The following is a 14,164-nucleotide window of genomic DNA, read 5'->3' as shown; positions in this document are numbered from 1 at the left end:
CCACCTCCTAGTCAAATTCTTGTGTGCTGTCTTGTACTTGTTTGATAACGGTTTTGGCCATTTTCCTTTCTTCATGTTCTCTTGTGAATTTATTTGGACTTTTCTTTTCCCTCATCCCATAAATCAGGAAGCTTTTTTTCTTGTCCTCTGCATCCCGCACCAAATCTTCCTTTTCCTTGATAATTTGTATTACAGTGACTTTCGCGTTCTCCTGAATTTGTCTCCTTACCACTTCTGAAAATTTGACTCTTTCCTCGTCTTGCTCCTGTTTCCATTTGTTTCTTAGTTCTTTCAACTTGTTATCACCTAGACCACCTTCTGCCCTGTCTCTAATCCCGTCCTGCACTTTATCCTGCAAACTCTTTAAAGAGCTTTCATAATTTTGGCATGTGGTTTTTAGAACGTCAATTTGCTTCCTTATTTCTTGAATATCCTCTTTTAATTCCTTGTTTATTGCACTGATTTTCTCACATTCAGCTACTCTCAATTTCAGGGATGTGGTGTGTGTGTATTTACCTATTTGTGTATTACAGGGCCCGAGCTAAGCTCTCTGTGTCCTGCCTCCTTGTCCACTCCTGTCATATCTCTCTTTCATCTGATTGACACACACCGCATCAACGACATCACTGCTCAGTTTATTCCACTTATCAATACTATGATGCGGGAAACTGTACTTTCTCACGTCCTTTAGACAGATGTCCTTTATTATTTTTTTTCCATGTCTTCGGAGGTAATTACTTGCGGTCACCTTTATCAATTCTCTGTCCAGTATGTCAATCCTGTTCACCAATTTATACATAGTTATCATGTCTCCTCTTGTTCTTCTCTCTTCTAGTCTGGTTAGCCCCAGCTTCCTCAGTCTTTCCTCATAGTTTAACTCCCTGAGTCCTGGTACCATCCTTGTTGCCAGCCTCTGTACCCTTTCCACCTTCTTCACATTTTTCTTCATATGCGGTGATCAGACGCAAGCTGCATATTCTAACTGGGGTCTTATTAAGGTGCATAATATCTTCTTCTTCATTCCTTCATCTAGGTAGTGGAATGCAAGGCCAATATTTTGAAGCATGTTATATGTTTTCCAAATATCTTGTTAATGTGTTTCTCCGGTGACAAAGTGTTTTGCACGGTTACTCCTAAGTCTTTCTCCTCATTGGTCTCTTTAATTTTCTCATCACCCAGCCTGTAATCCCTGTTTGGTCTGTATCTACTTCTTCCCATTTTCATAACATGGCTCTTGTTTATATTAAATTCCATCTGCCACTCTTTACTCCACTCATATATTTTATCAAGATCTTCCTGTAACTTGTTACAATCTTCCACATTCTTTACTCTCCTCATAATTTTAGTATCGTCGCAAACATATTCATGTAACTGTCAATTCCTACTGGCATATCATTAACATAAATAAAAAACATGATGGGACCAAGCACTGACCCTTGTGGAACTCCACTGGTTACCTTCTTCCACTCGGACTTCCTTCCCTTCACCACTGTTCGCATTTCTCTTCCCACTAAGTAATTTTCCATCCATTTTGCTAGTTTATCACTTACTCCTCCAATCTTCTTTAGTTTCCACATCAGTCTATTGTGTGGCACTTTATCAAAGGCCTTTCTCAAGTCCAGGTAAATAGCATCCACCCATCCCTCTCTATGTTGTAGTATGTCAGTCACTCTTGAATAAAAACATAATAAATTGGATACGCACGATCTTCCTTTTCTGAAACCAAACTGCCTTTCACTCAGAATGTTTTCACTTTCTAGATACTCACTCCATTTAGCTTTAATTACTTCTTCACATACCTTGCACAATATACTAGTCAACGATACTGGTCTGTAATTTAACGGTTCCATTCTACTACCATTCTTATATATAGGCACAATGTCAGCTCTTTTCCACTCTTTCGGGACTATTCCTGTTCGTATGGAGGTTTCCACAATATCAAATACAGGGTTCAACAATTGATCCTTACATTCATTTAGCAGCCTTCCAGATATGCCATCAGGCCCCATTGATTTATTAATATCCAAATTGCTTATAATTTCCTTTACATCTTCTTTGGTAACCATGATGTCCTGCATTTGCTTTATCTCCGTTGGCCCTTCTCCTATAAAATACTCCTCCTTTGTAAACACTTTGCAAAAGTTGTCGTTCAAAATTTCAAGCTATATCTCCAGCATCTTCATATACTTCTTCCCTGTTTTTTACCTTTTCTATTGCCTCCCTTTTATTTAGTTTTCCATTTATGAATTTATAAAATATTTTAGGGTCACTATCACAGTTTTCCACCACTCTCTGTTCATATTCCTTTTGTGCTGTTCTCCTTACTTCAACATATCTATTCCTTGCTGTTTTGTAAACTTCTCTTGATAATACATCACTGTTTTTCTTAAGTTTCTTCCATGCCTTTTCTTTGTTCTTTTTTGCTTCTTCACAATTTCTATTAAACCACTGTTTATTATTTAAAGTCCTCTTTCTGTGATATGGCACAAACCTCTTCACAGCAGAGTTATATAAATCCATAAATTTATCGTATTTCAATTGCATATCTTCCTGGTATACCACAGTCCAGTCAATTTCATTAAAGAACTCCCTCATATGGTTATAATTTGCTCTAATATAATTTAATTTTTCCTCCCTGTGTTCCACAATCCTATCTGTGCTTATATTCGTATCCAGCTTAAAGTTTAGGACATCATGGTCGCTTTTCCCCAATGGACATTCATGCTCAATTTCTTCTTTAAGATGCCCCTGGTAAATACCAAATCCAACCTTGCTGCAACATCTTGTCCCCTGCACCTTGTTGGTGATCTCACCCACTGTGTCATCAAGTTATTTGTTGCTACATTTAACAATTCCTCTGCCCACTCACCACCGTTCACCACTTCGTAGTCCTCCCACACTATTTCCTTACAATTAAAGTCCCCGACTATCATCACTATGTGTCCTTTCTGGTGAGTTCCTGCTTCATTCTTTCTAGAGTATTTCTCTTCACCATTTGATACTGTTCATATTCCCAAGCACTGGTTCTGGGTGGTATGTATACTGTTATAATATTAATGTCTCTCTTACCATCTGTTATAAGCATACTTATCACTTCCTCATTTCTCTTACTATAGTTCACCTTCACTATCAGATCTTCCTTAGTAAGAATCATTATAACACCACCTTTATTTTTTCTATCATATCTCCATACTCTGTAGTGTTTGACATCAAACCAATCTAACTTTATTTCGGGCCTTAACTTTGTTTCCACCACACACATTATGTCCGTTCATTGTTTCTTAGGTAATCCATACATTCTAGCCTCTTAAACAGAAATCCATCTATATTCGTGTAAGTCACTTGAATTCCATTCCTAGTCTCTTTCTTCGATGTTTCTGTCAGTGTACTGTCTATTTCGTCTGTTTTATCCACCACTTCTTGAGCCGCCCATTTTTGATCCTCCAAAAAAAACTTAGTATTTTCCTCCTCGGTTCTTACGTCATTTCTCTCCCCTCACCTCAGTTACAAGCTCTTTCATTTTCATCCGTTCGTCCTGTGACATATTTCTTCTTATGTAAATTGTTTTGGTCTCTTCAGAGTCCTTAAGTTTCCAAGCCCTCCTCAGCAAGGCCTCAGCTGCCACCTGAGACTTTAATTTCAATTTCAATGGTCTACTTTTGCCTTCCTTAAAAGCTCCAAGTCTAACACTTTCTTCTACCTCAGCATATAGGCACTCTTCCTCTTCTGAGATCTTATTCAGTAAAGACTTAATCCTGTCATTTTCCTTATCTCTCCTATCTTGCCAGTTCCTGTTTGTTTCCTCCCTCAATCCTGTTATGATCACTCATTTTTTCTTTTCAGCAATATCTCTCACTACATACTCATTTTCCTTTAATGCCTTTACCATTTCACTCTGTGTAATCACTTTATTTTTTTCTTCCTGCTTTTTCACTATCTCCCTAAAGGATATTTGTACTTCCCGGTGTTCTTGCTTCACTTCTTTCATCTTAGCATCTATTAGGTTAAGGCATTCCTCCTTCCCCAGGTCCCCTTCAGATATTTTCTTCTCCATTTCGAGGAGTTTAGCCTTCATCTCTTCACACTGTTTCCTTAGCTGTTTGTTTTCTTTCTCCATTTCCACTTTTTCCCTCAACAACTCTTTGTTCTCTATCGTTAACAAATAGATTTCTTTTTTAAAGGACTCGTTTTCCGCTATGACTCTATCCAGTTTTCTTCTATGGAACTAATGGTTAGAAACTTACTTTCTAATGCCTGAATTCTTGCATCCATGTCGAATTTTTCAAGCCCTCTTGGAGTGGTAACAAAACCTTCAAAGTCCCTGGCTGGAGTGGACATCGTGGTATTTATTGCCAGCTGGTCTTGTCTGTGTGTGTATTTACCTATTTGTGTATTACAGGGCCCGAGCTAAGCTCTCTGTGTCCTGTCTCCTTGTCCATTTCTGTCATATCTCTCTTTCATCTGATTGACACACACCGCGTCAACGACATGACTGCTCAGTTTATTCCACTTATCAATGCTACGATGCGGGAAACTGTATTTTCTAACGTCATTTAGACAGATGTCCTTTATTAGCTTTTTTCCATGTCCTCGTAGATGATTACTTGTGGTCACCTTTATCAACTCTCTATCCAGTATGTCAATCTTGTTCACCAATTTATACATAGTTATCATGTCTCCTCTTGTTCTTCTCTCTTCTAATGTGGTTAGCCCCAGCTTCCTCAATCTTTCCTCATAGTGTAACTCCCTGAGTCCTGGTACCATCCTTGTTGCCAGCCTTTGTACCCTTTCTACCTTCTTCACATTTTTCTTCATATGCGGTGACCAGACACATGCTGCATATTCTAGCTGGGGTCTTATTAAGGTACATATTATCTTCTTCATCATTCCTTCGTCTAGGTAGTGGAATGCAAGGCCAATATTTTGAAGCATGTTGTATGTTTTCCAAAAAATCTTGTTAATGTGTTTCTCCGGTGACAAAGTGTTTTGCATTGTTACTCCTAAGTCTTTCTCCTCATTGGTCTCTTTAATTTTCTCATTACCCAGCCTGTAATCCCTGTTTGGTCTGTATCTACTTCTTCCCATTTTCATAACATGGGTCTTGTCTATATTAAATTCCATCTGCCACTCTTTACTCCGCTCATATATTTTATCAAGATCTTCCTGTAACTTGTTACAATCTTCCACATTCTTTACTCTCCTCATAATTTTAGTATCGTCCGCAAACATGTTCATATAACTGTTAATTCCTACTGGCATATCATTAACATAAATCAAAAACATGATGGGACCCAGCACTGACCCTTGTGGAACTCCACTGGTTACTTTCTTCCACTGGACTTCCTTCCTCTCACCACTGTTCTCATTTCTCTTCCCATTAAGTAATTTTCCATCCATTTTGCTAGTTTATCATTTACTCCTCCAGTCATCTTTAGTTTCCACATCAGTCTATTGTGTGGTACTTTATCAAAGGCCTTTCTCAAGTCCAGGTAGATAGCATCCACCCATCCTCTCTATGTTGTAGTATGTCAGTCACTCTTGAATAAAAACATAATAAATTGGATACACACGATCTTCCTTTTCTGAAACCAAACTGCCTTTCACTTAGAATGTTTTCACTTTCTAGATACTCACTCCACTTAGCTTTAATTACTTCTTCACATACCTTGCACAATATACTAGTCAACGATACTGGTCTATAATTTAGCGGTTCCATTCTACTACATTTCTTATATATAGGAACAATGTCATCTCTTTTCCACTCCTTTGGGACTAATCCTGTTCGTATGGAGGTTTCCACAATATCAAATACGCGGTTCAACAATTGATCCTTACATTTGTTTAGCAACCTCCCAGATATGCCATCAGGCCCCATTGATTTATTAATATCCAGATTGCTTATAATTTTCCTTACATCTTCCTTAGTAACCATGATCTCCTGCATTTGCTTTATTTCCGTAGGCCTTCCTCCCATAAAATGCTCCTCCTTTGTAAACACTGCAAAAGTTGTCGTCCAAAATTTCAGCTATATCTCCAGCATCTTCATATACTTCTTCCCTGTTTTTTACCTTTTCTATTACCTCCCTTTTATTTAGTTTTCCATTTATGAATTTGTAAAACATTTTTGGGTCACTATCACAGTTTTCCACCACCCTCTGTTCATATTCCTTCTGTGCTGTTCTCCTTACTTCAACATATCTATTCCTTGCTGTTTTGTAGCCTTCCCTTGATAATACATCAATGTTTTTCTTAAGTTTCTTCCATGCCTTTTCTTTGTTCTTTTTTGCTTCTTCACAATTCCTATTAAACCACTGTTTATTATTTAAAGCCCTCTTTCTGTAATATGGCACAAACTTTTTCACAGCAGAGTTATACAAATCCATAAATTTATCGTACTTCAATTGCATATCTCTTTCCTGGTATACCATGGACCAGTCAATTTCATTAAAGAATTCCCTTATATGGTTATAATTTGCCCTAGTATAATTTAATTTTTCCTCCCTGCGTTCCACAATCTTATTTGTGCTTAATTCCGTATCCAGCTCAAAGCTTAGGACATGATGATTGCTTTTCCCCAAGGGACATTCATGTTCAATTTCCTCTTTTAGAGAGATTCCCTTGGTAAATACCAAATCCAACCTTGCTGCAACATCTTGTCCCCTGCACCTTGTTGGTGATCTCACCCACTGTGCCATCAAATTATTTGTTGCTATCTTTAACAATTCTTCTGCCCACTCACCACCATTCACCACTTCGTAGTCTTCCCACACTATTTCTTTGCAGTTAAAGTCTCCAACTATCATCACTATCCTTTCTGTTGAGTTCTTGCTTCATTCTGTCTAGAGTATTTCTCATCACCATTTGGTACTGTTCATATTCCCAAACACTGGTGTGTGTGAGTGTGTGTGTGTGTGTGTGTGTGTGTGTGTGTATTTACCTAGTTGTATTTACCTAGTTGTAGTTTTACAGGGCCTGGGCTTTATGCTCGTGTGGTCCCGTCTCCATATCTACACTTATCCAATTTTTCTTTAAAACTATGTACACTCTTTGCTGCTACCACTTCTTCACTCAAACTGTTCCAAGTCTCAACACATCTTTGCGGGAAACTAAATTTTTTAACATCTCTCAGACATCGTCCCTTCCTTAGTTTCTTACTATGCGATCTTGTGCTTCTAAAGTCATATTTTTCTCTCAGGATCAGTTTCTCATTATCCACTTCATCCATTCCGTTAATCTATTTATAAACTTGTATCAGATCCCCTCTCTCTCTTCTCTGCTCCAAGGTTGGTAGATCCATTGCCTTTAGTCTCTCCTCATATGCCATCCCTTTAAATTCTGGAACCATTCTTGTAGCCATTTTTGTAGTCTCTAATTTTCTTATGTGTTTCTTTTTATAGTCCACACAACTCCTGCATATTCCAATCTAGGTCTTATTTTAGTACTTATCAATTTCTTCATCATTTCCTTGTCCATATAGTGAAATGCTACTCCAATATTCCTTAGTGTGTGTGTGTGTGTGTGTGTGTGTGTGTGTGTGTGTGTGTATTCACCTAGTTGTATTCACCTAGTTGTAATTTTACAGGGCCTGGGTATCATACTCGTGTGGCCCGTCTCCATATCTACACACATCCAACTTTCCTTTAAAACTATGCACACTCCTCGCTGACACCACCTCCTCACTCAAACCATTCCACACCTCCACACATCTTTGTGGGAAACTATATTTCTTCACATCCTTCAAGCATATTCCCTTGGCTATCTTTTTACTATGCGATCTTGTAGTTCTATTAAGTTTTCCTCTCTCAACATCATTTGCTCATTATCCACTTCATCCAGTCCATTCAACAGTTTATAAACCTGTATTAAATCTCCTCTTTCTCTTCTTTGTTCCAAGGTAGGCAAATTCATTTCTTTTAATCTCTCCTCATAGGTCATTTCTGCCAATTCCGGAACCATTTTTGTTGCCATTCTCTGCAATCTCTCCAACTTCCTTATATGCTTCTTTTATAAGGGGACCAAACCACTCCAGCATATTCCAATCTTGGTCTAATTACCATACTAATTAATTTCTTCATCATATCTTTATCCATATAATGGAAGGCTAATCCAATATTTTTATCAAATTATACGTTTCTCCAAACATCTTATCAATATGAGCCTCAAACTGCCCATGGTCTTGTATTATCACTCCCAAATCCTTTTCCTTTTCCACCTTTTTCAACACTACTTCTTCACCCATCTTATATGACCCTCTTGGCCGTCTTCCACTCTTCCCATCTCCATCACATGACTTTTGCTCAGATTAAATTCCATTTGCCACCTCTTGCTCCACTCCCAAATCTTATCCAGGTCTGCCTGTAAAATTTCACAATCTTCTTCACTCTTCACACACCTACACAACTTCGCATCATCTGCAAACAAATTAATATAACTGTTTACTCCTCTGGCATGTCATTAATATATACAAGGAAAAGTATTGGTGCCAGCACTGAGCCTTGTGGGACTCCACTCTCCACCACCAACCAGTCCGACTTTGCATCCCTTATTACCGTTCTCATCTCCCTCCATCTCAAGTAGTTTTCCATCCACTTTAACACTTTTCCTTTCAGTCCTCCATAAATCTCTAATTTCCATAACAGTCTCTTGTGAGGTACCTTGTCAAAAGCTTTCTTTAAATCCAAATATACACAGTCCATCCATCCTCTCTCTCTTGTATTTTGTCAACCACTCTTGAATAAAAGCTCAGTAGATTTGTTACACATGACCTCCCTTTCCTGAAGCCAAATTGATGATCCGATAATAACTTATGATCCTCCAGGAACCGTATCCAATATTTCTTTATCACCCTCTCACAAATCTTACCGACCACACTTGTTAGAGACACAGGTCTATAGTTAAGAGGCTCTTCCTTACTGCCTCCCTTATAAATGGGCACCACTTCAGCTCTCTTCCACTCTACTGGTACTTCCCTGTTTCTAATGAACACCTTATAATATCATATAATGGATCAATCAATTCTTCTCTACACTCCTTCAATAATTTTCCTGAAACTTCATCTGGTCCCATCGCTTTATCATCTTTAAGTTCCTCCAACATTTTATATAACTCCTTTTTAGGTATCTTAATGTCATCCATGTGCACATTTCCTTGTACATTCTGTGGCTTTACAAACATTGTTTCTTCAGTAAATACTTGCTGAAACCTATTATTTAGCAATTCTGCTATATTCTTAGGGTCATCTACTATCCCTTGCTCTCCTTTTAATCTTTCAATGGACTCTCTCTTTTTAAGTTTACCATTTATGAACCTGTAAAACAATTTTGGATGTTCCTTACTCTTGTCTACAATATCTTTTTCAAATTTTCTTTCTTCCTCCCTCCTTACCCTCACATACTCATTTCTCGCCATTTTATAATTCTCCTTATTTAGTATATTCCTGCTCTTTTTCCATCTTTTCCAAGCCACATCTCTCTTTTCCTTAGCCTTAACACAAGTTGTGCGTGTGTGTGTGTGTGTATTTACCTAGTTGTATTTACCTAGTTGTAGTTTTACAGAGCCTGGGCTTTATGCTTGTGTAGCCCCGTCTCCATATCTACACTTATCCAATCTTACTTTAAAAGTATGCACACTCGTTGCAGACACTATTTCTTCATTTAAACTGTTCCACGTCTCAATACATCTTTGCGGGAAACTATATTTTTTAACATCTCTTAAACATCTTCCTTTTCTCAGCTTTTTACTATGCGATATTGTGCTTCGAATGTCATATTCTTCTCTCAGGATCAGTTTCTCATCAGTTTCTCATTATCCACTTAGTCCATTCCGTTGATCAATATATAAACTTGTATCAGATCCCCTCTCTCCCTTCTTTGTTCCAGTTTATTCTCTCATATGCCATGCCTTCAAATTCTGGAACCATTCTTGTAGCCATTTTTTTTTTTTTTGTATATGTGTGTGTAAACATCCACACATGCATTTTCTTGTTATACGAGATCAGATATATTACTCATCACTTTCAGGAAGATAAACAGGTAGAATAATTTATTTGAGATTGTTGTTTTTTATATTTAGTTTTCCCTTTGTTCATTTGAGAGTAGATTGGTGGGCGTGAGGTGAGCTTGAACCCTGGAGCAGGTGTCATCCTTGGGTCAGCTCCATCCAAGCACCACAACGAGAACAATAACCAGGAGGAGATCAGCCAGTGCTCCCCTCTGTCCCACTCTCTCTTGGGTCTGAGTCGTCCTGTTCATGTGGCGGCACCTCCAGCACAGACTCTTGTTTTTGTGTGGCTTTTGGCTCAGGGGCACCCCAGGGCACAGGTCAGTAATGGAACTCATGAAATATTCTCTTTTCCTCCTTTCATCATGAACCTAAGTTGGGTTTGGTCTGAACGATTTGTCTTATCGACACTGTTGACCCAATACACATAGTGAATGATAATGCAACAGCGATGTTAGGGTTGTGTACTGCTGAACACTTGTTGGTTTTGAACAACCTCAAGACATGCAATAAGCATCACAAAGGCAAATTAACTTATCGGCAAGGAAAATCGAGGACATCTGAGTTGAACTCTTCTATTTTGTCTTCAAATTTGCTTAATTTCATATCCAACTTCAAAAGTTCACCAGAACCTTACACTACCATCTGACCATGGCCCATTATCTATTACCCTTCAAGCCTTATGCACCAGTTTAGACTGCCTTTCTGCATGCACGTCACACTTGGGGGATCACGCTATTTTGAATAATAAAGCTAGTAATACTTTGAGTAAGTGTGCGGTAAAATATGAAGCGATAGATGCTGAAAAGTTAACTCAGGAATTGGATCGTCGTGATTCCCCAGAGCTTGGCATTGATGTTGACGTGTCTGCCCACAGCATCAGTTCTGTATTGTACAAGTGTGCATGTGCAAGCAGTATGAGTGAAGCAGCATGTACTCCTAGAATGCCTGGGCATGACAGATGGCAACATATCCTGGATAATGATGACCATGCAATGATATGGCAAGCAGGCGATTGGAAGGGAGAAGTCAGTCACACGTCGCCCCTTAGCACACAATGTCACACTGCCCTCTGATGCAGAGTTTCAAAATCATTTTAATATGGTATTTAATCCTCCAGATGTAAGACAACTAAATATTGATAAATTTAGAGGCAAAGTGTACATCCCTGTGCTGGATGATCTGATATCAGGTTCGCTGTATTAAGGGTGGCATGGCATGCAGGCCAGATGGTGTGCTGCTAGGGATGTTCAAAAATCGTTTTGACATGATTCTTGTGTATAGCTACCCTGTTTAATAATATTTTTATATCTGCAACATATCCCAGTCCCTGGGTGACTGCTAAGCTCTTTACCATTTTCAAATGAGGCTCCTGTGCTTTGGATAACAATTATCGAGGTATAACAGTAATCAACAGTATATGAAATGGTGCTTTGTTACAAACTATACAGGGGATCTTCGCAATTCGACGGGGTTAGAGCGGTTTTTCATCGGTCGAATCAGCGTTCATTCGAATCGTGAAGCAATTTTTCCCATAAGATACTTAAGAATTAGGGGGGACAGGGACCAACCTCAAGCCTAGACCCCCCAAAACATCACTATAACCTCTTAAAAACACTAACTTAGACTAGATTAGTATTATTAAAGGCTTCATTTATATCTAACTTTTTAATTAAACACATTAGGGTGCTGTACAGTATATTTTTGGAAATAAAAACACTTACAGCAGTCTCACGGTACTTGTCCCTGTTTTTCCAAATTGTTGATAGTGTTGATCTAGGGACACCCATTTGCACTGCAATGACACTATGAGCTATACACTCTCACTATACAGCTATACAGCTCACACTTATAAGCTCAAGCTTAGCTTTGAAAGGCAGAAAATTGTGTCTAAGGGCTGGGGCTGGAGGTGGCTTTCTGTCGTCTTGAGTCAGATGAAACACATGTTTTCCTCTAGCGTCAATTTTTAGTCAAATTAAGATCTATGGTTTCTAATTAACACTTTTATAATAAGAAAAATTTTCTTGTTAGTTGGAATGATGCTGTAATCTCAAATCAATAGAATCTTGATAAGTAGATGTAAATACATTTGTATATATATATTTTTGTCTTAGCTTAACAGTGAAACGTAGGTCAGTTGTTTATTTACATTTGTCTGGGACTGCAATGTTCCAAGGCAGAACTTCCAAGGAACAACTGGCCAAGATGAGCAGCTCTGTTGTTTATGAGTAGACAAAGCTGTCTGAAGAGTTTCTCATGGAGATCATTAAAGGCCAAAAATAGCAACAAAAAAATAGCAATGGCTTGCTGGGGGGTGAAGGGGCCGCCATGTTTGTTTACAGTTGACAAACACGACAAAGGTGGAAGCGAGCTTGTGTGTGACGACCAGCGTTGACAAAAGTTAAGTCTTCAGAAAGTTGACAGAAAAAGTTGACGGAAAAGTGGTAGTGTGACGCCGCCTTAGTGACGAAACAGGGTAGCATCGCTGCCTGGTAGGTTTGTGGCGAATTTGGGGTGGAGGTGGGTTTTGACCGGATGGGTGGTGCGCGAGATATTAATGTCGAATTGGTGAGTCAGTTGGTTGAACCTTGAGAATTGGGTATTAATTAACTGAGTTCAAATTGGCAATAATTCAAACTGCAAATAGTCGAATCACGAGGATCCCCTGTATAAACAAATGGTTTAGACTTCACATAGAGCAGGCAGGCAGCCAGGTGGAAAGAGGATGCCTTGAACATATTGTCACACTGCGTTTGTTAACAGATGTCTCTAGAAGGAAGAAATTCAAGTTTTTTATTACTTTAGTAGATTTTATCCATGCGTATGATGACGTACATAGAAACACATTATTTTGTATTTTATAGAGATTGGATTGTGGGATGGTAATGTTACTTGCTCTAGTCGCTGTGTACAAGTTAACAATGTGTAGTGGGTACAGCAATTGTCACTGCCTTGATTGGTGTATGTCAGGGCTGTTCAACATCTTGCTTACTGTTTGCTATTTTTGTTAATGACTTAATAATGACTCATCTAGCAAAACTGTTGCACTGATGATTCTTTGCCTGGCTCCATGTGTTAGTCCTAATGCATGACACTGTGCTACTGTCCATGTCCAGAGCTGCCATGCTAAGTAAAATAAGAGTACTGAAAGATTTTTGTACTTCACACAGCATGGATATTAATAAAAAAAAACTAAATTCTTTGTTATCAATGGCAGCAAGGAGGACAGGCAGCCCTTGGATGGTAAGGGCTTGGTGGTGGAGGTGTGCCACCAATATATGTACCTCGGTAGCCCTTTCACTGTGGACATCTCCACCATGTAGCCATCAAACCATTTGCGAACACAAAATATGCTATACTTTAAAGTTTGTGTCATTTGTTGACAAAAATAATGATATCCCTTTTATTATTAAGTGCAAAGTATTTGAGGAGGTCCTGACAGCCACCCTGTTATATGGTTGTGAGTCTTGGCTTAATGGTGATTTAAAACCTGTTCACAATCAATACGTCATATATAAAACAGCTATCAGGAAGACGAAGGACCACTTCAAATGACCTTTGGCTGCTTGAACTTGGTTACCCACCCTTGCAAGCTTTAGTAAAACAGAGACAGAGAGAGTTTTTTTCAAGCATGTGGAGGGAACGGGGTGGCCTGGAAGACAACCTCTTAGCACACGCTATTAACACTTCAGCGGGCACTCATAGAAATAGTGGAGATACCAAAAATTCCTTTTAGGATTGTAAACTAGATGTATTTCCAAGACTTTTTTACTCATGAATATTTTTTTGATTGAGTGCCCTTAATGCCTGCAATGCTTGGTCAGTGGAGTTACCCGTGCACGATGCTCACCCAGAGTGGGGTATAAAAATATTTCATGTAAATCTTTTTAATTTAGGTCATAATTTGTGCTGATGAAATGTAAATCACACCATATTTACTTGTAATAAGAATTATGAATCTTACTTAGAATTAATGCTTGTTTGAAAGGAAAGCAAAGTTTAAAAACTAGTATTTATTAATAAAAAAGTAAAAAAAAATATATAGATATAAACATATATACAAGTGGAGATTAGTTAGAGGCTTGTGGTATGTGCAAGAGTTTGGCCATTCTCTTAAATTAAATGGATCAAAAATTAAATGCCAATGACATCACAACAATTATCC

At 38.4% G+C, this 14,164-nt stretch overlaps 1 protein-coding gene across 5 annotated transcripts in view; it reads left to right on the top strand.

The window, feature by feature from the left end:
• LOC123498677 (dynein-1-alpha heavy chain, flagellar inner arm I1 complex-like) overlaps positions 1 to 14,164 on the top strand; it is a 368,589-nt gene that overhangs the window by 207,886 nt on the left and 146,539 nt on the right. For all 5 annotated transcript variants that reach the window (XM_045246012.1, XM_045246014.1, XM_045246015.1 and 2 more), the window contains one exon: positions 10,098 to 10,319. In XM_045246012.1, coding sequence (XP_045101947.1) covers positions 10,098 to 10,319 — 222 coding nt within the window. The remainder of the gene's footprint in view (positions 1 to 10,097; positions 10,320 to 14,164) is intronic.

The sequence above is a fragment of the Portunus trituberculatus genome, chromosome 48, assembly GCF_017591435.1.
Source record: "Portunus trituberculatus isolate SZX2019 chromosome 48, ASM1759143v1, whole genome shotgun sequence".
Lineage (NCBI taxonomy): Eukaryota > Metazoa > Arthropoda > Malacostraca > Decapoda > Portunidae > Portunus > Portunus trituberculatus.
The sequence above is the reverse complement of the archived record's forward strand: the minus strand, read 5'-3'. Positions and strand labels throughout refer to the sequence as shown.